Here is a 27612-nt window from a genome sequence, read left to right on the forward strand (position 1 = left end):
TTTTCCTTTTTGTTATTTTATGACCATTTCGGTTACTTTCTAGTTTCGTGAGCTTTATTGCAAATTTCATGGAGATTAGTGGAGCGGGAATGTTCAGGACGTACAAAAAGCGATTGGAATAAGAGGACGTTGAGGATTTTGGGCTTGATGGGTAGTGGAGATGATGCATGGAACGAGCTTGATGATTATTTGAAGGCTTGGAGAGAAATAAACTTTAAATTTGCAAGACGCGGGAGTATATTCAAGCATGCGTAGATTATTAATCGGGGGAGTTTACAAGCTATGGATCATTTGGAGAAGCCAAATTAGGCTTAAATTGAAGAAAACTTGAAGAAAAATGGGCTAGGAGCTGATTGGGCTCGATCTTGGCCAAGTAGGCTAAGCTATGGAGGCCCAAACCTCAAAGAGGCCACATTCAGGAACCACCCGTGCAATAGCACGCGGTTCGCACACAACACTGCAGGGGAAAATTTGGAATTCCATTTGGAAGGCTATTTGAGGAAGGTTGGTGCCCATCTTTTGGGGACTCTTGCACATCCGAAATTCGAAAAACTCTCTGGAGATTTTGGAAGGCCAAGAACCCATAAGAACTTCATCGTTTTTGCTCTTGAATCTTCTAGAATGTTTGGTAAAATCTTTTCTAACTTTGTTTTCTTAAGTTTAGCCATGCTTGGCTAGACTAATTGTGGTTGACTTTTGTGGAATCCTTTGACTAATTGTTGAATGTTGAAGACTCCATGAACTTGTGTTTGAATCTTTATGAAAATGTTTTGTGTTTTAATATCTTACCATTACTCATATGTTTTTATTAATGAGTTTAAATGTGTTTGTGGTGATTAGTTGGCTAATTTCTTGATTAAGTAAAGGATCTTCAAATTAGCAAGCAACAAGTGATTTTTGTGTTAGTTTTACTTCACACAATCAAAAAAACATTTTCTCCAACATGGTAGTGGAAGCTTTTAACTCCTCTTGGATTTGACGACTTTTAAATTCTTAATGCTAGTTGACTTTCACTAATTACATGCTTAAAGGAATTGGTGACTTTGACTAAGGAAATTGTTATGAGCTTCTCTAACAATTTCAACAACTAAGAAAAGTCTAGATAATCTCAAGCTCCTTGGATTACTATAGCCAAATTAAGGATTTACAACAAGTATTGCATGCACATTGGATTCTAATGATATGTTCATCAAAAAGTCAAAGTGAGTTAACCTCAAGTCAACCATGTTTCTCTTATTGATTTTACATCAAACTCTTGTTTTTTTGTTGAAATTGTTTATTTAAATTTTAGTTTAATTATAGTTTGTTTCAAGCATTTCAAAATACCAAACGACCCATTTGTATTTTTATTGTTTTTTGTTTTACAAATATTTTTACAAAGAGACTAGAGTTATAAAATTGAACCAGTCTCCGTGGATTCGACCACTTTACCACTACACACTATTTTAGTGTGAAAGATTTAGGGTTATTAATTTTGTTGGCCTCGATAACCACCAAAAAGGAATTAACGTAAACGATACTGAATTAATGTAAACAATACTTTATGAGTATGAGTCTTAAAAAACGAAAGGCAAATGAAACTAACCCCAAAATCAAGATGGAAAGCATGCACGAGGACTAGTTGTAGTTAGGGGTGAGCATGGTGCAGTTTCGTATAAAACCGCAACCGCAAATTACGATTTTTTAAAGCCAAAAACCGAAAATTGCGGTTTTGATTTGGTTTGGTTTTGCAGTTATTTTTGCGGTTATTTCGGTGCGGTTTCGGTTTTTAACCACAAAATGAGGTGGTGCGGTTTTTCGGTTAAAAGGGTGCGGTTTTTCATGTTCAAAACAAAAAATTTAGTCGACTTTCATTTATTTCTAGATTTTCATTGTAAATAAATCACAATTTTGGTCCATTTTTATTCTTTCAAGTTGCATTTTATTAAGCGGAGTTGTACCGAAATTAAATTTTCCGGACATACGAGAAAAGAGTCAAGCCGAGCATATTTCATTTCATTCAAACAATTAACAATATGTCTAACACTTACTAACAACCATTTACACACCAAAAACTAAAGGAAAAGACGAATGAGTGAGAAACGAATTGATTCAATTTTTTGGAGTCCCGCTTCGTCAATGAAAGATATGCATTCCTTCGATTAGCTAATTTATTTGTATTAATTAAATATAATTATTATAAATATTTAAATAATATATTAAATTATGCGGTTTGCGGTTATTTCGGTTAATTTGGTGCGGTTATTAAACATAAAACCGAACCGCACCGCAACTTTTTGGGTTTTCAAAATTAAAAACCGCACCATCGGTTTTTGTTTCAGTTTTGGTTATTCGGCTTCGGTTTATGCGGTTATTTCGGTTTTGTTGGGTTTCGGTTCGGTTTCTGCTCACCCTTAGTTGTAGTAATGGTCGGTGGTTGAGGACTAGTCGTAGCAGTGGACAGTGGTGGCGTGAGGCATGGCAACGACGAATGTGAGACCAGGGTCGATGTTCTCTCCTAGAAGGTGATGCTTCTCTAGTTCCATATATATTTCTTGGTCTTGATTTTTCACTTTGTGAAGATATATTCTTATCTTTTAATGTTTTCTTTTTTTATTTTTTGAAACCTCTTTTCTCTTACTTTACCTTCCTATTTTATCTTCTTGATTGTAACGGATCATTATAACACATAATGTTGTTTACTTCCTTAATTTCCCACTTTTATGAGGCAAATATATATTTAATCTTAAAAATATATTATTCCAAACATGTATTCAATGTCTATGTCTGATTACATTGCATTTAAACTTTTGTTAGCTATTTTTTCAAAATCATTAGATGGGCCAATAATAGTTGTATTCTCAAATAATAAGCTAACTTCTAAATTTTATGGTATTAGCTAGTAGTTAAAAAACCAAAGGGGTATGGCCGCTCCTGGCCTTTAAAGACATCCGCCACTGAATTCGCCTTATCTTTTTTTTCCTTCATATAACTAGGAATAAACTTTATAACATGAGAATTGCTTGTGTGTGACAATTAAGGTAATAAATTTTGAAACTTAAATTCCGGTAAACTATAAAGGTCTATGACTTTATATTAGTGATATGTATGAGATGATGACATAGTTGATGCAACATGAAGGCCGAAAAAGCCCCTTGGTGCTTCAAAACTACACGAGACAATGTTACTATTGAGCACCCATGTAAAACCTTTTTTTCTTTTGAGACTCGACGTTCGAAAGATCCAAACAAGTCACAATCTTTAACTAAAATTAAGTATGTAACCGTGACTTGTTTTCCAGTAGGTCAAACTTTCCTTTATACTAATTTAGATATAATAATCTTATTATTAACTTGTATACCATGTATGATATGAATAACAAATTAATCTTATTATCTTTCCTCGTTAGTCGGTGCCCGCACTTTGACTAATGTGGACCATTTTGCAACTTAAAAAATGATAAGTATTAATTTATTTTTTAATAAAAAATCTATACCAGAAGCTAATAGATATAATATTTGATAATTGACCTTACTAGATTTTTATTATTGAACACGTCTAAATTGTCATCTTTATTTTTTTCATGAAATTTCTTCTGATTTTTAGTCTTTTTATGAACATGTTATGATTGCAAGGATGATTTTTTTTATTATATATTTTTAAGAATAAATCATTATTAGTGGCAAACTCATAAAACATAATTGTTTTAGGATATAATTGTATATTGGTAACTTCTTTTTCTTGTTTTTCCAGCTCGACAACACATAAAATATTTGTTTTTCTTTTATTTATTTTGAACTCGAAAAAAATAAATTATATCTTTTCGGGATAAAACATTTCTATTTATTATTTTGATTCATGCACCAATATATATATATATATATATATATATATATATATATATATATATATATATATATAGAGAGAGAGAGAGAGAGAGAGAGAGAGAGAGTTAGATTCAAATGTTTTTAGCAACTACTGTGTGTCTAAATGCACCAATGAGAATTCAAGAAATAATAAATAATTAATTAAATCATTAAAGGGTATTTTGGACCTTTTGTACTTTTATTTAAGGAAACTATTTAATTGAAATCATTCAATTAAGGAAATAAACTAATCATTAAATTAAGGAATTAAACTAAATATATTTGACCTAGTTATGTTGCTGCCTTCCGTTCGTTCTTCCCCTGCTTTGCTCAAGTTCCCTTCGTCCCCGATCAAATGAAGACGAGAATCGGAGATGCTTTCTCTCTCTCTCTCTCTCCTTGCAATAGATCGACAAAACATCGCACACCCTTCTCGTCTCTCAGTCGTTCCAAAAGGAGAAAATGAGAACCCGGAGAAGCTTCAACGATCAATGCACATCAAATCCGCAATCCAATTTATTCCCCAAGTTACCTTCTCCTCGCCTATGGCTATGTAAGCAGCCGTCCCTCTGCTCTCATTACTCCGCCGTTCAAGCCTCCTCCTAAGGTCCGCGTTCTCTCCTTGTTTTACATAAGCCCTCAGTCCAAATTCGAGGTAAGAACGGGTGACTTTTGTTGAAGACATACAAGCTACCTTAACGTTGTCAAAAAAAAAATTATATATAATCTTTTATTACATTTGGAAGGTTACAGGTCCTTCATATTCCACATACACAGATACATATACATGCTTCAGTCTCTTGATTCTTATTGATTTTATTTCCTTTTTTACCCTCTTATCAGTTGCTTCAATCTCTTGATTCTCCATGGTGGGGCTGATTGTTTTTGATTCAATGGTGAGGGTGTATGATCTTGGGTTTACTAAGTGTTTATGGGTGGTTGTCTTACATGGTGAACGCAAGCCTTCTTCTAGCCAGGTATTCCAAATTCGTTTCTTTTCTGTTCATTTTCATCTTCTTCTTTATCTTGCTGTGAATTATGAATACATACTCTAGTGTTTACTGGGAATGAATACATATGCGTGTTGATGATTCAATCACAGCTATTGAATTATGTATTCAATCACAACTCTTAAATTATGTAATGAATTCTATTATAATTTATTTTATATAGATGTATTCTGTTAGAATGTTTGAGAATAATTGTCAACAATAAGTACATTATGTCAGAATTTATAGTTTTTATTCTCTTAGAATGCATTGAATTTTTTAATTTTTGAAACTTGATTATGTTTTCTTTGTGGATTTAGGTTTTGAAGAGGCTAACATTGATGTGGAGAAGGAAGAAAACATAGAGAACGAAAGTGTATTATATCAGAATGTGTTATGCTACAATGTATAAAATGTTGCTAAAAAATAATATTCTATTAGAATAGATTAGTGTTTTTTGTTAGATTGTGATGTTTTTTTTTCTTTTTTCTTTCAAAATGTTGTTATTATTCAATAAATTATAATCATACAATGTAATTATTTGGATATTTATTAGTTCAAGAATTGATTTTGTGTATTCTTTTTAGAATGTATTTACTAGTTTATGGTTGGCATTCTGTCATTCTGACATAATATAATCGACAAATATATTTACTAGTTTATAGTTAACATTCTACCATTCTGGTAGAATAAATTCGAATTTCTAATTTTGAATTAATTTAAAGTATTCAGATTTTTAAAAATAAAGGAATTAATTATCCCTAAAAATCCAAAAATTTCCTTTTTTAATACAGGTTAATTGACTAAAATGCCCTTATGCTAAAATTTGTGTGATTATATGGTATATGTTATCCTATTCTACTATCATAGACCCTCAGATCATTACCTCTGATTATATTTCATCCGATGGTCCAGATCTGTGCATTCTGGCACACAATAGTTACTAGAAACAAAATAACCTAACCCTATATATATATATATATATATATATATATATATATATATATATATATATACAGAGAGAGAGAGAGAGAGGTTTAAATATGGATTGACATCTATTGTGTGGACGTGTGGATAATGCTATTCTATGAGAATTACAAAAAAAAATATGTTGTTTGATAATATGAATACGTTCAATCTTATATAATTATTTTAATTATTAAACATTTTCACTAATTAAATCGTCTATAAGGTTATTATACATTTTTTTTAATTATTCTCATTCTGTCAGAATGTTATCAGGATGTTTATTGAGTCATATTCTGTAAGAATTAACATAAATAAACAACGATGAATGACAACAAAAATAAATTAGAATTTGTGAGAATCCATTAAAATAACAATAGTTCTGTGAGATTGAACGTATTTACATTACTAAACAACATATTCTCTTAGTAATTTTCATAAAATAGCATTATCCACACGCCCACACAATAATTGTCCATCCACATTATAACCTAGCCACACACACACACACACACACACATATATATATATATATATATATATATATATATATAGTTAGGTTCAAATGTTTTCACTATCTATTGTGTGCATGTATAATTCATTTTCAACCAATCATTTTAGTTATTTTAAGAAAGTAATTAATGCATATTAAATGTTGAAGATGTAATTAATATTCATTATATCTTTAACATGTAATATGCATTAATTACTTTCTTAAAATAACTAAAATGATTGGTCCAGAATCAATCATACATGCACATAATAGATAGTGAAAATAAAATAACCTAACCGTATATATATATATATATATATATATATATATATATATATATATATATATATATATATATATATATATATATATATACTGTGTGTTCCTCACATCTATTGTGTGTCGGAATGCACAAATAAGAATTTAGTAAAAAATAATTTATTATTAATCAAATAAAGATAGATATTAAATGATTTTCATAATTGTATATATATTAAATGATAGTCATAATTATAAATTTTTTTTATGGAAATAATTATATTCGTCATTAATATCAACAATAATATTCTAAAAGAATGAAAGTTTATTCTAGACAAATAAGATACATTCTCGTTCTTCATGTTCCACATATTTTAAGTGAGTGGTTCATAAACAACACACAAATCTATACATGAAAACATAGATGCGAATTTATTCTGAAAAAAATGTTATTGGTGACATTAATGACGAATTTAATTAGTTTCCATGAAAAAAGAATTATAATTATGAATATCATTTAATATACATACAATTATGGAAATCGTTTAATATCTATCATTATATCTTTATTTAATTAAATAATTATTTAATTTACTAAATTATATTGGTGTATTTTAGCACATAATAAATATAAGAAACAAAATATAAGAAACAAAATATAAGAAACAAATGACTTCCTATTCAACTAAAATAAAAATATAAAAATAAAATTAATTTTTCTAAATGGATCAACCAAAAACATAAATAAAAACATGGCCTGTCTTTTTATTTATTTATTTATTTTTTATTTATTTATTCTATGTACATACTTTTTTTCCTTTCTCTTTCTTTCTTTTCTTTTCTGTTCTTTTCTTTATATTATATCTTTTCATTGCAATTTTTTTTCCTTTTACAACGTTTGAAGAAACATATACCAAGTTTTGGAAAAAACCTTGCCCTTTCTTTTAAAAAAGATTCCTTTGTGGACTTGATGATAAGCGTTTCAAACAACTTTCAGACACCATAATTTCACCTCTTCCGACAACCTCTCCTATTTTTTTTCTCGCCGTCGTTTGCAGGCCAGGCCGATTCCTCACCGCATCTATTTTCTCTATCACATTCTCTTTATCCATATCATCTCTCCAGATAAGTGAATTGCGAACTCTCAGTCTACTCGAAAACCCTACCTTTCCGCTTCGCATCCGTTTCGTTTTATCTCGAAAGTTACTTGATCGGGCTTGTATTCGTAAACACAGAAAGTATACTGGTATGTTAGTTCTTTATATTATGACTTACATTGCTAATTTCTCATTTTTGTTGTTACATAAGGGTTTTTATTGATACTAATTGGGTCAATGACTATGAGCTTAGTTTCACGGAAAGCTACAAACCTGATTAAGAATACAAAAAGTTCCTCTTCTAAAGTCAGAATTGATCTGTATTTTGGAAATTTAGAGTAATTGCAACGCTGTTTTACGAATAGAATAATTTTGGCGGTTAAATTTTAATAATTTTCTTTGTAATTTTGTATTTACAGTACTAAACACTAAGATTGACGCGTATCGTTAAATTGCAGCTCTTCTTCATTTCTTTTTCGTATTGTTATATTTTTTGATTTCTCTTCTATTTCCCTCCTTTGTGAATTTGCTTCGTAACCTTTATGTGATCATGTCTATTTTTTTATTTTATTTTTTTTAAATAATGTTTTCTTATATGCTGCTGGAGTCGTTTAGGATTCTTTATGTTTATATTTGTTTGGTGATTGTACTCTATACTCACTCTGTTGAGCTAATCTTTCTTCATAGACCAACAATCTTAATTAAATCCCATATATAACATGTTTGCGTTAAACATTGAGAATCAGAAAGTCAGCCTACATTGTATCAGGAACTGACCTTCTAGTTTGTTGATTGCATCACAACAAACAGAGACTGAAGATGAAGACTGCTTGATCTTAGAACTTTGCTCTTAATTGAGAATTCTTGGCAAAAGCTTGCTGGAAATATGAATCTTCTATGAGTTTCCCAAAGTTATGCTGACTTGGTGTCAATATAAGACAAACAATGGATGAATCAAGTGGCATTTATACAAGCATCACATAGCCATCTGTTTTCAACCAATTGTCAAATTTTGTTGAAACTTCTGAAGGAACAGTTATGCTTGGGTTTATCTGTTTTAGTATTCCTTAGTTTTCGCAACAATGATCATTTGATCATTTGATGCTTCGAACACAAATAATTTTCTCCATTCTGTCTAATGGATACAAAGTTTGTGATTTTTGACATTTAAAAATTGATTTGTACCTTGTATTGAATCAACAGTCTGATCCTTGCATCTGGATATTCTGTACAGATCGAATAAACTTGAGTAAACTGTTGTTGCTGAACTGGAAAACAAGTTTGCTGATGTAAACCAATATTATCTCTAAACTGGAACTGGATCTTGACCTGATTCTGGAAATCCATTTGTTGATTAAGGAATCACAGGTATTAATCGATCCCTTCAAATTTTAAAATTTTGATTTGTATGGAATTGGTAATCTAGGAACTCTAAAGATCTGATATCATGAAAACGATCCAAATTGAAAGAATGAAAATCTAATAGAACTGAAATAGAGAGAAATTTGTGTTTATGATTTCTGGAATAAAAAAAAATACACCAACCACTGAAATATTTATGCTGCTATAAAGTTCCCTTACCAACTTGACTAACTAACTTTAACTTGCATGTGGATGCCACGGATGGTTTATTTTGTTTGGTTGGGTTCTTATTTTTATTTTTGTGGGAGATTTTAATTCATTATGTTTATAATAAAACAATACATTTTTTGTACTTTTTCTTTTTTGTAATTTTTGAAGGCGCTAATACTCTTCCTAATACCTGAATGAATGTCTTTTGCAGTAATCAAATAGTGTGGATGAACATTCATAAGTTACTTCGTGGCAACGTTCCTTTGGAAGTGGATACTAATAATACTATTGCTTTAAAACTTGAGCCAAGTTTTCATGGGACATCAAGTCAAGTAAAACATCCACAGGCCCAGCCCAATACTGGTGTGGGCCGGGATAGAAGGTCCAATAGTCATTGTCTAAGACAAGGGTCAGAAGAGAATTGGAGCTCTAGTGGGACAAGTGTCTTGGATCAAGAACAGTCAGCAGTTGATGATGCAAATCTTTGTTCCACATCATCAATTTGTGCAGCACCTATATGTCGCCAATTTTGGAAAGCTGGAGTCTACAATGATCATATTACTCCTAAGTTTGCAACTCAATGTATACTGCAGCCTTATGTTGTAACATATGCTTTTCTTTATTTACATTCTAATGACATGTTTATGTGATTCACAGCTGGTTCGAGTTATCTACATATACACCCAAGATTTCTTCACTCAAATGCTACTTCTCATAAATGGGTTTTTGGTGGTAAGTTGAGCTTTCAAGCCTTCAACCCATTTATGTAAAATTGTAAATTGTAGTGCCATATGTAGTCACAACTCACAACTTCAACACATGTTTAATGGAAACTGTTTATGCAGCTGTTGCAGAGCTAATTGACAATGCTGTTGATGAGGTAATGTGACTATTACTGATTTCATGCTTTTGTATTTGAGAATATATTACTATCTATTTCCTTTTCTGTGGCTATTATTATGTTTGCTACTTCTGTAAGTGGCATATGGAGTACCTTGAAAATCTTATATCCAGATCAGTTGAATCATATGTTCCTTAATCATCGCCGATTATTTTTGTTTGCTTTTGTCCTGCATAAACGGGCCATATGTGTTCCAGTGATTCATTTTGTGACTTATGTTGTGGCTATTTACTCTATGCTTCTTCATATCACCATGTATTAATGTGCAGATACAAAATGGAGCCACCTATGTACTTATAGATAAAACCTTAAATCCAAGAAATGGAAGTTCAGCACTATTAATTCAAGGTAGCATATCTTCTACTCCATGGACAATTATCAATTCTTACTTTTTATTCATGAATGTCATAGAATGTTGTGACATGAGCTTGTTTATTCAAACTAGATGATGGAAATGGGATGGATCCAGAAGCAATGCGCCGATGTCTAAGTTTTGGATTTTCAGATAAGAAGTCAATATCATCGATTGGAAAGTGTATGTTCATGGACTTCTAGATGTATAACATTTTTTTTTTCTTATTTGGCCATGTTTATTTGAGTAGTTGATAAGGCTACAAAGGCTTACCTCCCAACTTGTGGAACCAAGTAGCCTTAGTCCATTGGGATCACCTTTTTTATGCTTTTGTTTGCTTGCTTTTGTCATTTTGATTGATTGATTTATAGATGTTCAGATGGAAATGGCTTCAAGACCAGTTCTATGAGGCTTGGAGCTGATGTAATAGTTTTCAGCCGAAACACAACCAACAGGTGATAATCTGCTCTTATTATTTCATGTCATCAACGAGTATTTAAATATTTTGCTGTTTTGCACAACACAAGCAAATTTCCATAGAGCCCCCTGAACTACTTGGCTACTTGCATTCTCAACCCAAGCCACCATTTCTCTCACAATTTAAGTCCATGCTCACAATAGCAACAAGCTTTCCATATTCTAACTCAAACATGATACACTCCAATTGAATAAAGTTCTTGCCACAAACCATTACACCCAATTTGCACAAAAACTACAAGTGTTACAATAAAGTTTAATGGGTGCATTTTAAGTGGTTTGTGGGCTGTGAAACTCGTATTTGTATCAGGTTTTAGTGTGTTTTACTTCAGCTTCATCGGTAAATTTCAAAAGATTTCATGCAAATTTAACAAAACTATTTTGCTCATTTCTTCTTGTCTTTCTTATCTTTATTGTTTTTGATTCTCCCCAAGTACTTTTAAGATGTTTGAATATTCCTTTGGCATCTAAATCTGGCACTTGTTGTGATTGGAAGTAGTCTTGATGAATTCTCAGTTACTTAGATTGCCTCATTTTTTTTTTTTTACATAATCGTCTCATTGTTCTTACAAGCAGTAAAATGACCCAGAGCATTGGCCTTTTATCATACACATTTTTGACTCGGGAGGGCTATGACAAAATAGTAGTTCCAATGGTAAGCAATTATTCACATTTTCTTATGTTTGATCTCTTGTGAAGAGTTATTTCATTCTAAATTCAGAAATGCATCTACTTAGACTAGATTGTATTCAATTTTATAACTACAAAGCCTATGATTGAGTTTAAGAAATGCCCTCTTGGAATCTACAGGTCCACTATGAATTCAACTTCATTACAGGCTCTTTTAATTCCCTGCAATCAAAAAGCAATGAGAACTCTAATCTTAATCTCTCAATGCTGCTGCGATGGTCTCCATATTCAACAGAAGAGAAACTGCTGCAACAAGTGAGTCTGGTCCTACCCATTATTCAATCCTGTTGTGTCCTGTGTAACAAACACAGGTTTAGTATATGAGTATATCTATAACAGTTTTTATGATTTGTAGTTTGAAAATGTTGGTTCTCATGGCACCAAGGTCATTGTATACAATCTATGGCTCGATGAAGACAAGAATTTGGAGCTTGACTTTGAGTCAGATCCTGAGGTTTTGATTGCTTCCTCCTTTTTACTGCATATATAGAATTATAGATACATGTACTTTGTGTAAATAAAATTGGTAAACAACAGGTCAAAACATTTTGAACATGAAAAACATACATAGCACATTTATTTTATTCAATTTCAAAATCTATCGTCCTTAAATAAAAAAACAGTATGAAAAACAAAATCTTTGATACACTTATTCACCCACATTGATTAGAGGTTATGACACCATTAAGCAATATGAATGATATTACGACTTAGAATCTTATATTATTTTCATATATGTCACAAAACTTGTATATGTAGTGGTAGTATTTTTTGTGGTTATTCCATGAGTTGATTTTTCATGACACAATTTCCTTCAGGATATTCGTATTACTCGGGATGCACATGGGAAAATAAAAGATGGTTCTCGTCAAGCAGCAAGTGAACAACATGTTGCCAACCGACTCCGTTATTCTCTCCGGGTAACTTACATGCTGCAATTAGATTTTTTATTTGTATTATCTTATTCTTTTATATCAATATCATTCTAAAATGGCTATATGTTACTTATATTGTTTCAGGCATACTTATCCATCCTGTACTTGAAATTACCAGAAACTTTTGCAATAGTGTTACGTGGGAAAGTCGTCCTTTATCATAACGTCTCTAGAGATTTGAAGTACACAGAATTTATTATTTACAAACCTCAAAGCACAACTGTTGAGGTTGAATTAAGTTAATCGATACTCTTGTATTGTTCTTTTTTTAGAGAAACAAATTTTGAGGTTTGAAACAAACACGCTGACCTGATATTTTTAATTTTGTCAATGCAGGTTGTTACAACAATAGGGTTTATCAAAGAGGCTCCAGTTGTGAATATCCATGGATTTAATGTGTACCACAAAAATCGTCTGATATTGGTGATCATTGCCTCCTTTATATTAAATTATAGAATACTATTGTTTACTTTAGGGATAAATTCAACTTTTATGTAACTAACGTTTTTATGATTAGTGACATGTAATTGACATTTCTTATGCTCTTTTTTTCCAGCCATTTTGCCCTGTTGTTAGCTTTGGTGCAAACAGAGGGAGGGGCGTAGTCGGTAAGAATATGGATGCCTTTTGGTTGTTTCCAAGGAAAATGAGTAGGTGTCTAAGAAAAGTCAGCGCCTCCTTTTGCAGGTGTTCTTGAAGCAAATTTTATAGAGCCCACTCATGATAAACAAGATTTTGAGAAAACATCTCTTTTCCAGAAACTTGCTCAACGCTTGAAAGAAATGACATGGGAGTACTGGTAAGCAATTACTTTTAAAGTTAAATGCAAGAAATAACAACATATTTTTTGTTGGGAAATGGTCTCAAAGACTCCCAACAACCTTCCCAATGAAAAAAAATTGAGAAAACTAAACACAAGAATGTACATGGAAAACTCCAAAACCCAAAAAAAAAAAAACCACAGGCCTCCAATAACAATCACATAGACAAATCTCTCAAGCCAATTCCCACTCTCACCAAAGATTTAACTCACATTTCTTTTACACTCTAAAAGAAAAAAAAAAGAATCAAACACTTGAAGTGTATTTGGTTGGGGCATTTTGACACCAAAGCCTTGAACTCCTTTTTTTAGGCATGAAGCCCACTCTACCAATGTGGGACATGAGTTCTTCTTTGATATTAACCAACATATCCCAACACTTATATTTATTTGTTTCTTATAGCAGCCTATTTTTATTTATTCCTATTACAATTTACAACGTTGTGCTTTAAAAAGTCTACCTACTTATAGCAATGTCATCCAAATACAAAACAATTTGCACAACTATAATCGAGTATAGTTTCAAAGTACAATGTTCTAATAGAAAAAGTTTGAAAGTACAATGCTATACTTGGGCAGATTTTTCAAAGTACAATGCTATAATAAACAAATAAATGCTATATCTCGCATTTATCCTTTTGTCTTATATGCCAAAGATAACATAATTCCTACAAAAGTTATCTTGATCGGAAGTGAAAACATATTGTGTTTCTCCATTGGTGCAGGGATTACCATTGTGGACTGATTGGGTACCAGTTCACAAAAAAATACAAGCCTTCATCGTCATCGTCCACCTCAGCTGCCCCTATTTTTGTTCATCACCATGGTACAGAACAACCTATTCCTATGAGGAATCGTTCCTCTATTGTTGGTGTGCCTAAAAATAGACCAATGGCGAATGCCATTGCCATGTATAATAATAGCAAGCTCACTCTTGAATCCAATTCCCTACCCAAACCAGTAGAACCAACCTTCCCTAGAGGTTTCCAACAAGGTACAATATGTGAAAAATGAATAAAACGAACTTTCATTTATTTGGCGTCTTCCTTTCATTTCTTACTTTGAAAATTCTACCCGATTATAATAGTTTCATCCAAATACACGCTGCTATAATCTGGTAGATTTTTCAAAGTACAATGTCAGCAAAATACAAAAATATTCCAGCCTTCATCATCCACCTCAGCTGCCTCATGTTTTATTACAGAACAACATATTCCTATGATGAAAAGCCCTTCTGCTGCTGGCACGACTATAAACAGGCCAATGATGACTGCAGTTTATAGCAAGGTCACTCTTGGCTCAAATTCCTTGTCAAAACCAGCAGAACCAAGCTTCCCTAGAGGTTTCCAACAAGGTAATGAATCAAATAAAGTTGGGTTCCCCATTAATTTTTTTAATTCCTATTAAAGCCTTGTCCTTTGAGAAATCTATCCAATTATAACACTGTCATCCAACTACAAATCAATTTTCACTGCTATAGTTGGTTATATTTTTCAAAGCACAATCATCTACCTCTAATTTTATTTACCACCATTATACAGAACAACCTATTCCTATGAGCAAAAACTCCCCTGTTGTTGGTACGCTTAGAAATAGGCCAATGGTGACTACAGTACATAGCAAGGTTGCTCTTGAATCAAATTCGTTGCCAAGAACAATAGAAACAAGCTTACCTACAGGTTTCCAACAAGGTACATATGATATGTGAAAAATAAATATAATAGGGCGGGGTTAAATGTAAGAGATAGCAATGTACTTTCATTTATTTGTTTATTATATCATTGTACTTTGAGATATCATTGTACAAAGCAATACTCTCTACTATAATTAAACTTATAAAACTATAATGTCCTAAAAAGAAAAAAATTGAAAGTACAATGCTGTAATAGAAAGAAATGAAAGTAGGATGTTGTAACTATTTCTTGCATTTAGTCCAATAAAGTGTGATCAACTTTGAAGCTATTATAAAATCGGCTGGTTATGAATTTTCTCTCTTTATTATCTTTATTTATTTTTCCTTGTGCCTCTTTTTCAAAAGGGTCAAACTTGAAAAGGAAATCATGTGATCAACCTACAATCTTCAAACCAGAGGCTCAGATTGCAACTGATTCTAACAAAAGATCTAATATGGTAATTATACACCTTTCTGTTAAACAATTGGTTTGATATGTGAAAATAAATATAAGCACTATCAAGCTTGAATGTTTGGTAGAGGGTTTCTTTATCATATTGCAACTTTTTTTTTTTGTAGCCCAACCCCCAAGAGCCAATAAATGTGAGAGAACAGAACCGAAAACTTCGAGCCCGGTCAGTATTCCTTACTTACTTACTTTTTTTTTTCTTTGACACACTTTTGTAAAAATGCAACTTCATTACCATATCCATATTCATCCCGACTTATATTCACTTCTTAAGCCTCTCTTTATGTGTCTGTGTGTGTGTTGTACAACTCCTTGATGCAATTTTTTTTTTATCCTTTGTGACCATCACAACATTCACTTACTTTATAGTTATTAATTAACACAGACTGTTATTTTAATAGTTTATCTGTTCTTTGTTTCAGATGCTCAGAATACGAGAAGACCCAAGAACAACTTAAGCTCAAGGTATTTTTAGCTCTTTTTCATTTATGCCTTTATGGGACTTGACAAGCTTTCTAGGGCTATTGTTGATGATGAGGGCATTCATGTCTTTTCGGGTGGGACAAAAAAATTGTAATTTTTATCGAATTGACATCAGTCACCAGTCAAAAATCCTTTTAGGGTGTTATATTTTGTTGTTTGATTTTGTGTTCCATCATCAGGTGAAACAGCTTAAAGTGGAATTAGAAGAAGCCCAAAAGGAGTATGTCCGTGTATTGGATGAGATGCTATGTCTGTAGTAAGTGAAGGGGAAACAAGTATTTGATGTGTAAATGAAGTTTGTAAAGGTAACACGTCTATTTTCATTTAGGGCACACTTGTTTTGGAATATTCGTTGGAATCGGAATCTGAAATCCATGGAAATCCCCTGATCTGTCCATTCCTTTTGGAAATCAATTGCAAAACACCAAAATAACCCTCATTGTATATTAGATATATAGATAGATAGAAAATTATTATTATTATTATTTCAGTCTCCAAATAAAACAAGCAAATATTTTTCATTCCAATGGAACGAACTATTCCATTTATCTCTTGATTTCATCATTATACATCTTCATTTAATTCTAGTTCTCTTAAATTTTAATTTCTTTTGTAGATATAATTTCTTTTAGAAATATTGTGCTGACCAAATGCCCACTTAGCAACAAGCCTCAAGCCAAAAGTCTAAATATTGATTAAAGATAAGCTCCATGATCAATAGCAAATACTACTAAGATATCTAGATATTTTAGTGCACTAAATAAGAGTATACATGAGCAACTTGTGAATGATGATTACCTTTTTTAGTCTGTTGCCTAAGAACTGACTGCAGGATGTTTTCTTGAGGAATATTAGAAAAAAAAGGGCAGTCCAGTAAACATCAGACTAGGTAGTTATTTTTCTTAAATAGAATTCAATTCTATTGTGTTCGAGTATCATGATTTTTATAGCGGATAATTTAAACAAGATGACAACCTCTCGTTTATGTGTTTAGATTTGTGTAAAGTTCATTTTCCAAATCAAAGAGCCCAAAATAACATGTAGTTTATATCGGCAATTACAAATAGAAAAGGGAACACGAAAGGCGATTGAAAACGGTTTTGAGCAATTGTCTAGATGTCAAGCTGATTGATAACCCTAGCTTATATGTTAAGCTAGTTGGAAGGGGGTCTATCCTTTCCTATATGAGATGGGCATGACCATAGTTACCAGAAACACGGTACGGTACGGGGTTCGCGGCATTTACCGTATGGGGTACCCGGGGGGGGGGGGGGGTAGGCTCATTTCGGTACGAACCGGTACAATGTAATGTATGGTCCGGTACAGTGTGACTAGTTCTAAGACATTTCATAAAATATATGTAATTATGTATTCTATTACTTAACAATTTAACATTTTAAAGTTATAACATGAAATACTTAATAACAAAAATATTAAAATACCATAAAGGCATAAACTAGTTTATCCACTTTCTTTTTCCTCTTTCATTCTCCACGCCTTCATCATCAAGGTTCTCCCACACCATTTCTTCTAGACGAACACTTGAACATTTAATGTGATCACTTTCCGGATTGATGTCCCATTTTTTGTTGGGTCCGACTTTGTAAGATTCTGAAAACCGGGACAAAAGTCTAATATTAGAGTGAATATACACAAGTTTATCCGCTCTTGGGCCATTTAAACGATTCCTTTTGATGCTATGTATATGAGAGTATGTACTCCAATTCCTCTTAGCTGAAGAGCTACTAATCGGCTGCGAGAGGATTCGTTTTGCCACGTCCGCCAAATCCGGAGTCTTCGCTCTATATGTTGCTCCATATGGCACTCTACGTGTGAGTACCTCGGAGTTCTAGAATGACGGCTCGGCTAGAAAGTTGATTACAAGGAAAAGAATTTTTCGTATGAAATGGGCACTGTGAGGATCAAATTGTCTCAAGTCAAATGACAATGTCGGACTACGTGGAGTAACCGGCGTCAGACTAGATCAGAAAGGTATTACAAGAACATGACAGTGCAACTTACGAAAGAGTTACAGTACCTTAGTTTTACGTATGATAATACTGTTGCGAACAAGGTATACTGCAAAAAGCAAGTACAAGCAGTACGAGAGTCCCTTGAACTGATGGGATCTCGCAGAAAGATACGTATCGAGTTGCACTAGTATTCTAAAAGTTTATAAGTATAGTTACTGTGATTTGGAAGTGTACCTATATTATGGTAGGATCCTTCGATGTCTTTTGTTATTTTGAGGTTAAACTCCTCCTATTCCCCCGTTATTCTTCACTGTTGGGAAGTCCCTCTTGAAATGTCCCATTACACCGCATAGATGGCATATCCGAGAAATTTCAACATTGGTGGTTGAAGTAATATGTTGGATCCGAGTCTTACAGAAACGGATAGTGTGTCTGTTCTTGTTGCAGCCCTTGCAGTGTAACTGACGACAACGACCTAGATGATGGAAGCTGCACTTATTGCACTTCGGTAGATTTCCAACATACTGTCTGGTTGGGATAGGGGTAATCGGAATGCTAGTAGGAATGATAGTAGGAGTTACAATTGTCGTGGCCGTGAAGGATGCCACAGGTTGCTGCCTTTTGGTTGTCCCTTGGGGTGATTTGCACTTGGATTTATTCCTCATACGAAGTCAGATTTGGGCAATCTTTTTATGAACGCTCTCGTTTTAACGAACTCTACAACATTCGTTTAGATCACTAGGGTTAAATATCGCTCTAACGTAGATCCCGAGAAGTGAGATTCCCGAGCCGAGACTCTGCCCACAAGAAGCCAATTTTTGTGAAGATCTTCCAGATCTACTGAAGAATACTACTTCTACAAGTCGTAGTGTTGTCCGATCATCTTCTGATCAAGTGAGTGTGTAGTTACTTTCTTCAAACGCATAATTATGAAGTATTTTATACAAAATACGTGTTATGTGTATATTTTGTTATATGTGTGAGTGTGTATTCACTTTCTTCTATCTCATAAATATGATTTATTCTCTATGAAATACGTGTTATGTGTATGTGTCTCATCTGTTGTTTGGTATATGTATTGAATGAGAATGCTATACAGGTTTTAAATTATGTATAAAAATATATATTTTTATCTATTAATATGTTGGGTAGAACATGGGTAGATGAGAGGCCTCGATGTTGTTGTTGATCTAGTTATTCAGCGGAGTATGGATAATGACCACAGACTCTTTCTAGACAGTCCCGTGGAACGTTAGCAGGTTCATAACTTGTAGATGTTGTGAACGATGTGTTCAGCGGTGTACTATATCCCCCTCATGGTTGCCTTTAGGATATCTATTGTTGAGGAAACCCCTTAGCAGTAATGTCCGTCCCGATGAAAATCCTAGATTAGGTCCCTTCAGATAGATGTTGTTTTAAGGACGTAAAGTGAGGATAACGGGAATGGATAATCGGGTTATTGTTGGTTGGTGAAATTAAATATAATTATTTGTTGTGGGTTGAAATCCATATATGCTCACCAGACTCCCAAGCCTGACCCACTCAGTTTTACTGTATTACAGATAGTGGCTCGAGAGCATAAGTTGGATGACTTATCAAGATCTTTTGATATTAGACCAGTTGTTATATGTAACTGTTGTATGGTCTATCTTTTGTTGTTTATGCTTTTGGTCTGTTTATCGGAAAATGACATCCCGAATATTGTTATATAATGAAAATGCATCTCTTGATGAAATGCTTTGATAAACTTTATTTTATCATATTTTGTTTTGGGAGCAAATTCCGTAACTCTTTTAAATCAATGGATTTACTTTGAAACTATTTTAAAAGCATAAATTAAAACGGTTTTTTCTGGCCGTGATTTTGGGGATGTCACACAAAGCTCAAAAAGTTAACAAAGTAAGATGAGTCAACCAGGCCGAGTACGCCCTGCATACTCATCTGGTATGCCAAGCGTACACCCTTTGGGGCCAGTACGCGCAGCGTACCAGGTGGGTACACCCAACGTACTTTCCTGGACTCCAAACTTCTCAAATGAGCACTTAATTACTTCAGCCCTTGCTCGAACTCTACAGTCTGATTCCTATGGATGACTTTTCAAGTAAAGCTGGCAACTTTACTAGCATACATGGCTTAATGGAACTCTAGAGCTCAAAAGAGCTTAATGGATGGACTTAAATCATGCTTGAACTCAAAAACTCCACAAAGCTTGCACCTTTATGAATGGGGGACCCTTAGAATGTCCAAATCTACTAGATTGAGCTCCTAAAACAACCTTAGCTCACCAAGACCAAGCAAAAGGGACTAAAATGGCCAAAAACCAACCCAAAGTAGATCTAAACAATGAATAGCCAAGATAGAGACTTTATACCTCAAAAGTCTCGAAATGGAGATGCTAACACTAGATCTCTAGGCTCTTTTCCAGAGCTTGAGTCTTTCAACTTCTTCCTCTCTTGCACAAACCACCAAGAATCTTCTTTCAAGCTCCATGCTTCACCCAAGGCACTTTAGGGTTTCATGAATGTCAAAAGGGGTGGTTGCTGACTTAAAACAACCACAGGGGTGGTATAATGCTGCTTATGTAGGGTAGGAACGTCGAAATTAGGGTTTTGCTCTGAAGGAAGTACGCCTCGCATCCCCTTTAGTACGCCCGACGTACTCACAAACCACCTAAGACCACTTATCTTTATACGTTGGTGTACCCCAACTTAGGTTGGGTGTACCCAGCCAAACACACGCATGAATCCTTGCATGAATGGGACTGATCTGCCAGATATTTCCATTAGGGGCCAATTCTGCCAAAATCTTCAAAATATCATAACTCCCTCATCCTAAGTCTGTTTCCAATGAACCTTATATCCACAAAAAGGTGGCGAGAAGCCCTACGCTCTTAACAACACACCCAAACCTTAAGACTTCCCGAACAAAACCCAAAATCCATAAAACAATGAGATATCAAATTACAATCATACCCCTGGCCTCCGCAAACACAATTGAACGCTTGGATCACTTATACCATGACAACCATATCCGATGTAACATTCCATTTTTTTAACTTCAAATTCATCCCTCAAATTTTAATTATGTCTTTTTTGGCCCTGGGTTGGAAGGAAGTGGCAAGCAAGGACCATGCAAGGCAAAGGTGGCAACTGGGTGAGTACGCCTAACGTAAGCTGGGGTACGCCCAACGTAGAAGATTAAATGGTTGCGGGTGTTGGAGGTGTACGCCCAGCGTACGAGATGTACGTCTAACGTACGCTCACTGACACTAAACCCTAATTTTAGGGTCAAGCACTATATAAAGAACATGAGGACTTGAACCCTAGCCCCTTATTAGCCTCCCCAACCTCAAAAAAACCCTAGAACCTCTCATCCCTTCATTCTTGTGTGATGTTAATCTTGAGAAGCCCATCTTGGTGATTTTTAAGCTTGGAAGAGGAAAGAAGAAATTGTCAAGGAAGGACTTGGGAAGTATGAGCTCATAGATCTGGAATAGCATCATCATTTGAGACTCTTTGGAGGTATAAAGTTGATAACTTTCCTCAAGAATGCTTAGATCTAGTGTAGTGTGGTTTTGAAGTCATTTTGGTCCCAAGTATAGAACTTTATGGTTCAAATCCGATTTTTGGACTTAGAGTTGCCACTCTCAGTTCAAAATGAGTCCCTAAGGCAGAAAGTTGCCATCGTGAATGTCTTATTGGATTCATGCATGAGTTAAGATCATTTCTATGAGAATGGAATGTTATTTTGGAGTTTGGGCTTATTAGGGTCATGCAAAGTCACCAAGTCAATGACTTTATGGATTAAGACGTTGAAAAGGACTTGGATTTGTGATTGTAGCTTCTGGATCGGAGTATTAAGCACTTAATGGGAAGGTGACTTAACAGGGGAGTACGTTGAGCGTACATGCAGGTACTCCCAGTGTACTCACCATTTAGCTAGTACGCCCAACATACATAGGATTACGCCCAACGTACTCATCAAATATGGGCCTTGCGAGTTTTGGGCCTCGGATTGGGCCATGTAGGGGATTTTGGTTCTTTGGGCCTTAGTGGGCCATCAAAAGTCAGATAATATGGGCCAAGAAGATGTTTGGGCTTAGGATAAGGCCCATTAGGGGGATTGGGCCCAATTTAGCAAATTGGTCCATTAGTGAGTCACTAGTGGGCTTGGAAAGCCTACTTAATGTTGGGTTTTGTTTTGGTATTGGGCCTTGGCTCAAATTAGAGAAAAGACAAAATGGACTATATGAACCCTTAGTCAGGATTGATAGCCCATATGTTGACTCAACATTCGTTATTTTGGATAGTACGAAATTTTCGGTGAGACAACACTTCGGGAGTCGATACTTCAGTTCAGACCGGCATTACGATGTGAGTTATCCTCACTATATCAACATGGTCTAAGACACCAAGGCCGACCCTTTATCGGATTTGTATCCGGGTATTTGCTTGATATGTTTATTGATCTGCTAGATCTGCATCCTGGTAGTTAGGATGGTATTATGTTAGTGACCTGGTTTAGGTCGGAATCCTGATATATAGGATGATGTTATGTTAGTGACCGGTTAGGTCGGTGTTTGGCTGTCAAACCAACAAATAATGGGATAAAATAATATTAATAAAGCTCGAATCACTGCTATTTCTTATACTAAAGATAGTATAGAGTAAGTAGGGTCGGTCCACAGGAATACAAGACTTCTTATCTTGCCATATTTTCACACATAATACAAATAATATTAAAATGGGGGATTGTGTTTAAACTAGATTTAAACTTTATAAATAAACAAGATTGTTAACAGAATTTAGTAAAAGAAATACATTTCCGATTCTGATTCTTATACATGTATTATGTTGAAAGATGCAAAATGAATATGATTATGTTCTATCTAGGTTGGTAATTTAGATACTAATAAACTCTAATATCCAAGTTGACAAAAAATATTTTATTCAAAACATGTTCTTCAAATAAAACTTCATTTAATTGATTTGATTCAAATAAGCTCTTTCATCAAATCATTAAATGACTTTAAGTTCTTGCAACAATTACCAACAATGTTCAATATTCCTCATAAGCTTGGGATTATGAACATTTAATCTTTGATTACACTCATTTTGATTTAATTACAATCAATTAAGTGTATGTTACTAATATCAAATCATAAAACATATACGAATTTTACAATTTGATTAACTAGATTGATAAAAACCCTAATTCATTGATCAAGTGAAAAAGAGAATAAACCAAACACATGATTAAGATCAAATCAAAAATTACTAGATGTTAAACACAAATCAAGTTCAAGTTACAACCTAACAACACATACTTAAGAATTCAGATTCGGAAATAATAATGAAATCAACCACACATGTCTAGGTTAATCTACAAATCAAACAAGTTTAAACTTCAAATTGACTTACAAAAAGGAAATTAAAGTGTTTCCAAGTGTTAATCTACTTCCAAAAGCTCTGAAAATCGCCTTGTTTCTGCCCAAAATCCAACTTAACTTGCCACTAAATTGATTGTCTGAATTATATGAGAGTAAAACTACTCTAAAAACCGTCAAGACGTTTACACGGCCCGTGTAAATTAAAGGGTGCCATTTGCACGACCGTGTAAACAAGAAAAGTAGATTGCTCTTGTATTTGCATTTACACGGCCCGTGTAAATTATAAGCTATCATTTACACGACCTTGTAAACTCCTGTGAAGCCAAATTCTTTATTTCTTCAATCTCTCTCTTCAGTGCTCCAAAACTTCTGAAACTTTGTCTCCAATTCTTTTTAACTTCCTCCATCAAAATCCAACCTTCAAAAATCCCTGAAATATCATAGAAGCCTGTGAATGGAATTGCATCATGAAAAATCCTGAAAAATATGCAAAATGCATGAGTTTAAACCTAAATGCAATACACTTTTATGAACTAGAACTACAAAATGAATGCATGAAATGCACCTAACAGTCGGTATCCTGGTTATAGGATGGTTGTTGTGTTAGTGATATGTTAGATCGGTATGATTATCTATTATATACATGCTAGCGTATGATATTTATGTGCACATGATTGTTTGATTGGTATGGGGGTTGGGTTGAGGCGGGTCCTGCTTCATGTTGTAGGCCAACATACCCATGGCGGACCGGATAGACTGCAGGCCCAAGAGGGCACATAGTCAGGCCAAAGGCCCAGTGAGCGGTCCAGATAGGCTAAAGGCCCCGAGAGGGCGGTCCAGACGTGCCGATGCTCGAAGAGTGGGCAAGATAGACTGAAGGCCCAGTGCGGGCGGTCCAGTCATGCTGTAGACTCAGAGAGTGGATCAGGTAGACTGAAGGCCCAGTGCGGGCAGATCAGTCACACTGTAGACTCGAGATGCATGGTTGTTCTGTTTGTTTATATGATATGATATGATTATGATTGTATAGCATTGGTATTCTGGGGGAAACCCACTAAGCTTCGGACAAACAATTGTTGATTTTGTTTTAGGTACTTCTGATGATCGCGGAAAGGTGAAAGCGTGACCGTACACTTTCTCATATTTTGATTTGGATTTCTGGGATACTTTGATATGAAACTATTTTGAAAAAAAAAATTAGTAATAACTCTTAGTATTTGAGATGTTTTAAAAGTTTAAATTTGACATTAATTTTATGGGTGTTACATCCGGAATGGGCTAAATGCTTCCTTTCCCAAGGCCCTAAGGCTTATGACAAAGAAAATCCAAAACCGAGTGTTACAGTTATATAAAAACCATGACAACGATGGACTTCGTGCCTATTCCTTAGGAATAAATATCTAGGAATAGATGATTCTTATGGAAGATACTTAAGAATAAAGAAGATAATGGGGATTGTACGCTCGTAGATCTGGGCTACTCAATTTACGAACAATAAGCGTAAAAAAAATGAAAATGACTTTTTTGTGGAAGATTATTTTGAAGGAATAATCTTAACTAAGTTGTAGTATATGTTACAAGGATTCCGTACATATAAATAACGCCAAAATCCGAGTTATAACGAAGAAGTTATGACCTGTCGAAGTTTCGTGACAGAACCGACACGACGCTGAATGACGTAAAAAGTGAATTTAAGTTAGAGCGATATTTAGCCTTAGAGATCTAAACGAAATTCGTAGAGTTCGTTAAACCGTGAGCGTGCATAAAAAGATCGTCCAAATCTGACTTTGTATGAAGAAGTTATGATTATTCTAAGTTTTGACTTAGCGGTATGCAGCCCGAATACTTGATTTGAGATCGAACGGTTTTTAGCCAAAACAATCTAAACGAGAATCGAAGATCTTGTTAATAGTAGTGCAACGGTAAAAAGACAAACGAAAACGGACGTCGGATGAAGAAGTTATGAATTTATAACGAAGTTTTCTTGTCCCGGCGTACTAAAAATAAATAATAAAAATAAATTCAAAATTAGCTGACGGAGTCTAAACGAAAGTTGTAGAGCGTAGACTCACCTACGCGTGGATATAAAGAATGTCGAAAACGGAGTTCTTATGAGAAATATATGAATTTTTGAAGTTTATTAAATAATTAAAATATTAAATTTAATTATAAATTTCGATATTATCCGAAGGGGGGGGGGGGGGGGGGAGTTAGCGGCCTTATCCACATTACGCCCAGCATATTCGGGGTTTCAGCCTCTATAAATAGATGTCAAGTGCAGCCGAGTTGTATTGCTCATTTCTTTCTTTCTCTTACGTTTTTGCCTCGTTTTTCGTGCAAGAAATATCCCGAAGCCCCGGTATTAATCCCGAGCCCCGAAGCAAGTCTCGAAGCCCGGAATATCCCGAGGAGTAAAATTCCCGAGCCGAAGCTCTGCCTACGAGAAGCGCGGTTTTGGAGAAAACATCTCAGTTTCGTCGCAAAAGATTATTTTAAGAGCCGTAGTGCTGTCCGATCATCTTCTAATCAAGTGAGTGTGTGGTTACTTTCTTCTAACACATAAATATGGAGTATTTGCTCAAAATACATGCTATATGTCTATGTACTGTTGTTTATTTGAGATAAGTGGGGAATGGATGTTTTATATGGTTTTTAAATGAGTTAAACTGTATATGTATTTTATATCTACTAATATGTTGGGTAGAACATGGGTAGATGAGATAGTTGGTATGTGATAAAATGATGAGGTAAATGATGATGTATGTAAGATGATTAAAGAATAATGTTGGTAGATACACCAGTTAGAGAATGTCATAATACTAGCAGATGCACTTAAGAATAATATTGGTAGATGCACCAAATATAGAATATCATAATACTAGCAGATGCACTTATGAGATAATCCTGGCAGATGCGCCTAAAAGAGAATGTCATAAACCTGGCAGTCGCGCCTCACAGTGTATGACGTAATCCTGGCAGAGGCGCTTAAAGGATGATGTTGGTAGATGCGCCTTATGTAGCAATAGATTTTGTGCCAATTCCTTAGGTCAATCCTTAGGAATGAATGGATGACGGGTAGTTGAATTCTTAGGGTAAAATCCTAAGAAATAAAGAAGATAATGAGGATGGGTAATTGGGTTGATTGCTTGATGGTTGAATATAATAATTATATTATTGTGGGTCGAAAACCCTATATGCTTACCGGGCTCCCAAGACTGACCCACTCAGTTTTCTTTGCATTACAGGTAATGACACAAGAGTATAAGTTGGTGGACTTGACGAGAGATTTTGGATTATAGATCAGTAATTATAAATGACTGTTGTAGGGTATATTTTTGCTGTTTATGCTTTTGGTCTGTATTGAAACATGACATCCCGAGATTTTGTTATTTAATGAAAATACATTTCTCTAAAGAAATGCTTTGATAAATTCTTATCATATTTTGTTTTGGGAACAAATTCCGCAACTGTTTTCTTTAAAAGATTACTTTGATTTTAAAAACAAGCATAAACAAATCGGTCTTTTCTGGCCGTGAAAGTGAGGATGTCACAGGGATGGGGAATTAGGTTAATTGTTTGATGATGAAACATAATAACTTTATTATTGTGGGTTGAAAACCCTACGTACTCACCAGGTTTCCCAACTTGACCCACTCAACTTATTTGTATCATAGGTATCGATACGAAGACACATTACAACGAGAGATTAAAGGAGATGTAAATCATTAGTGTAAATGAACGTAAAATCTGTTTATGCTTATATTTCTGTTTTGACAATGACATCCCAAAGTTTTAATATAAACAAAATATATTTCTTCGAAAAAGATTTGATAATATTATTATCATGTTTTTCTGGGAACAAATTCTGTAATACTACTTTTTAAAATGGATACTCTGATTTTTAATTAAGCATACATAAATTTTTTATAATGATCACATAAAATTTTTATAATGATCTCCTGACAAAAGCTCTCGTCAACAATAATAAAGTCAATACATGCTTGCATTCACAAATTCATAATCCTGCAAGCTTGTTTGGTGAGATTCTCATAAGGTTTATAAACCAAAAATCAAGGTTTAAAACCTTGATTTAATACCTAAATAACATCTGATAAAAAACATGAATTATGGGCATTTAGTTTGTTATGCATTAAAGTACCACGATCTAATGCTCTAAGGCATTTCATTGAACAATATGCATTAAAACCATATTTTTTTTTTTGGAAACAAG

General features: G+C 34.0%; 1 protein-coding gene across 3 annotated transcripts; it reads left to right on the plus strand.

Moving 5' to 3' along the window:
• The first annotated feature begins 7342 nt into the window (after window positions 1-7342).
• On the plus strand, window positions 7343-16567 carry LOC111913556 (protein MICRORCHIDIA 6). 3 transcript variants are annotated; one of them, XM_023909277.3, is made up of 24 exons: window positions 7343-7797; window positions 8459-8797; window positions 8883-9016; window positions 9432-9802; window positions 9878-9952; window positions 10066-10100; window positions 10391-10469; window positions 10567-10656; window positions 10853-10928; window positions 11527-11605; window positions 11761-11895; window positions 11996-12094; window positions 12459-12560; window positions 12660-12803; window positions 12912-12998; window positions 13132-13183; window positions 13263-13374; window positions 14121-14389; window positions 14600-14749; window positions 14937-15086; window positions 15434-15525; window positions 15647-15702; window positions 15959-16001; window positions 16199-16567. In XM_023909277.3, the coding sequence occupies exons 4-24, from the start codon at window positions 9448-9450 to the stop codon at window positions 16274-16276; spliced, it is 2358 nt and encodes a 785-aa protein (XP_023765045.1). In that variant the 5' UTR covers window positions 7343-7797; window positions 8459-8797; window positions 8883-9016; window positions 9432-9447; the 3' UTR covers window positions 16277-16567. The 3 variants fall into 3 exon arrangements, with proteins under 3 accessions (XP_023765045.1, XP_023765046.1, XP_023765047.1); XM_023909278.3 differs by having other exon boundaries at window positions 8459-8683; XM_023909279.3 differs by lacking the exon at window positions 8459-8797.
• Window positions 16568-27612: the final 11045 nt, after the last annotated feature.

Source organism: Lactuca sativa, chromosome 1 (genome assembly GCF_002870075.4).
Source record: "Lactuca sativa cultivar Salinas chromosome 1, Lsat_Salinas_v11, whole genome shotgun sequence".
Taxonomy (NCBI): domain Eukaryota; kingdom Viridiplantae; phylum Streptophyta; class Magnoliopsida; order Asterales; family Asteraceae; genus Lactuca; species Lactuca sativa.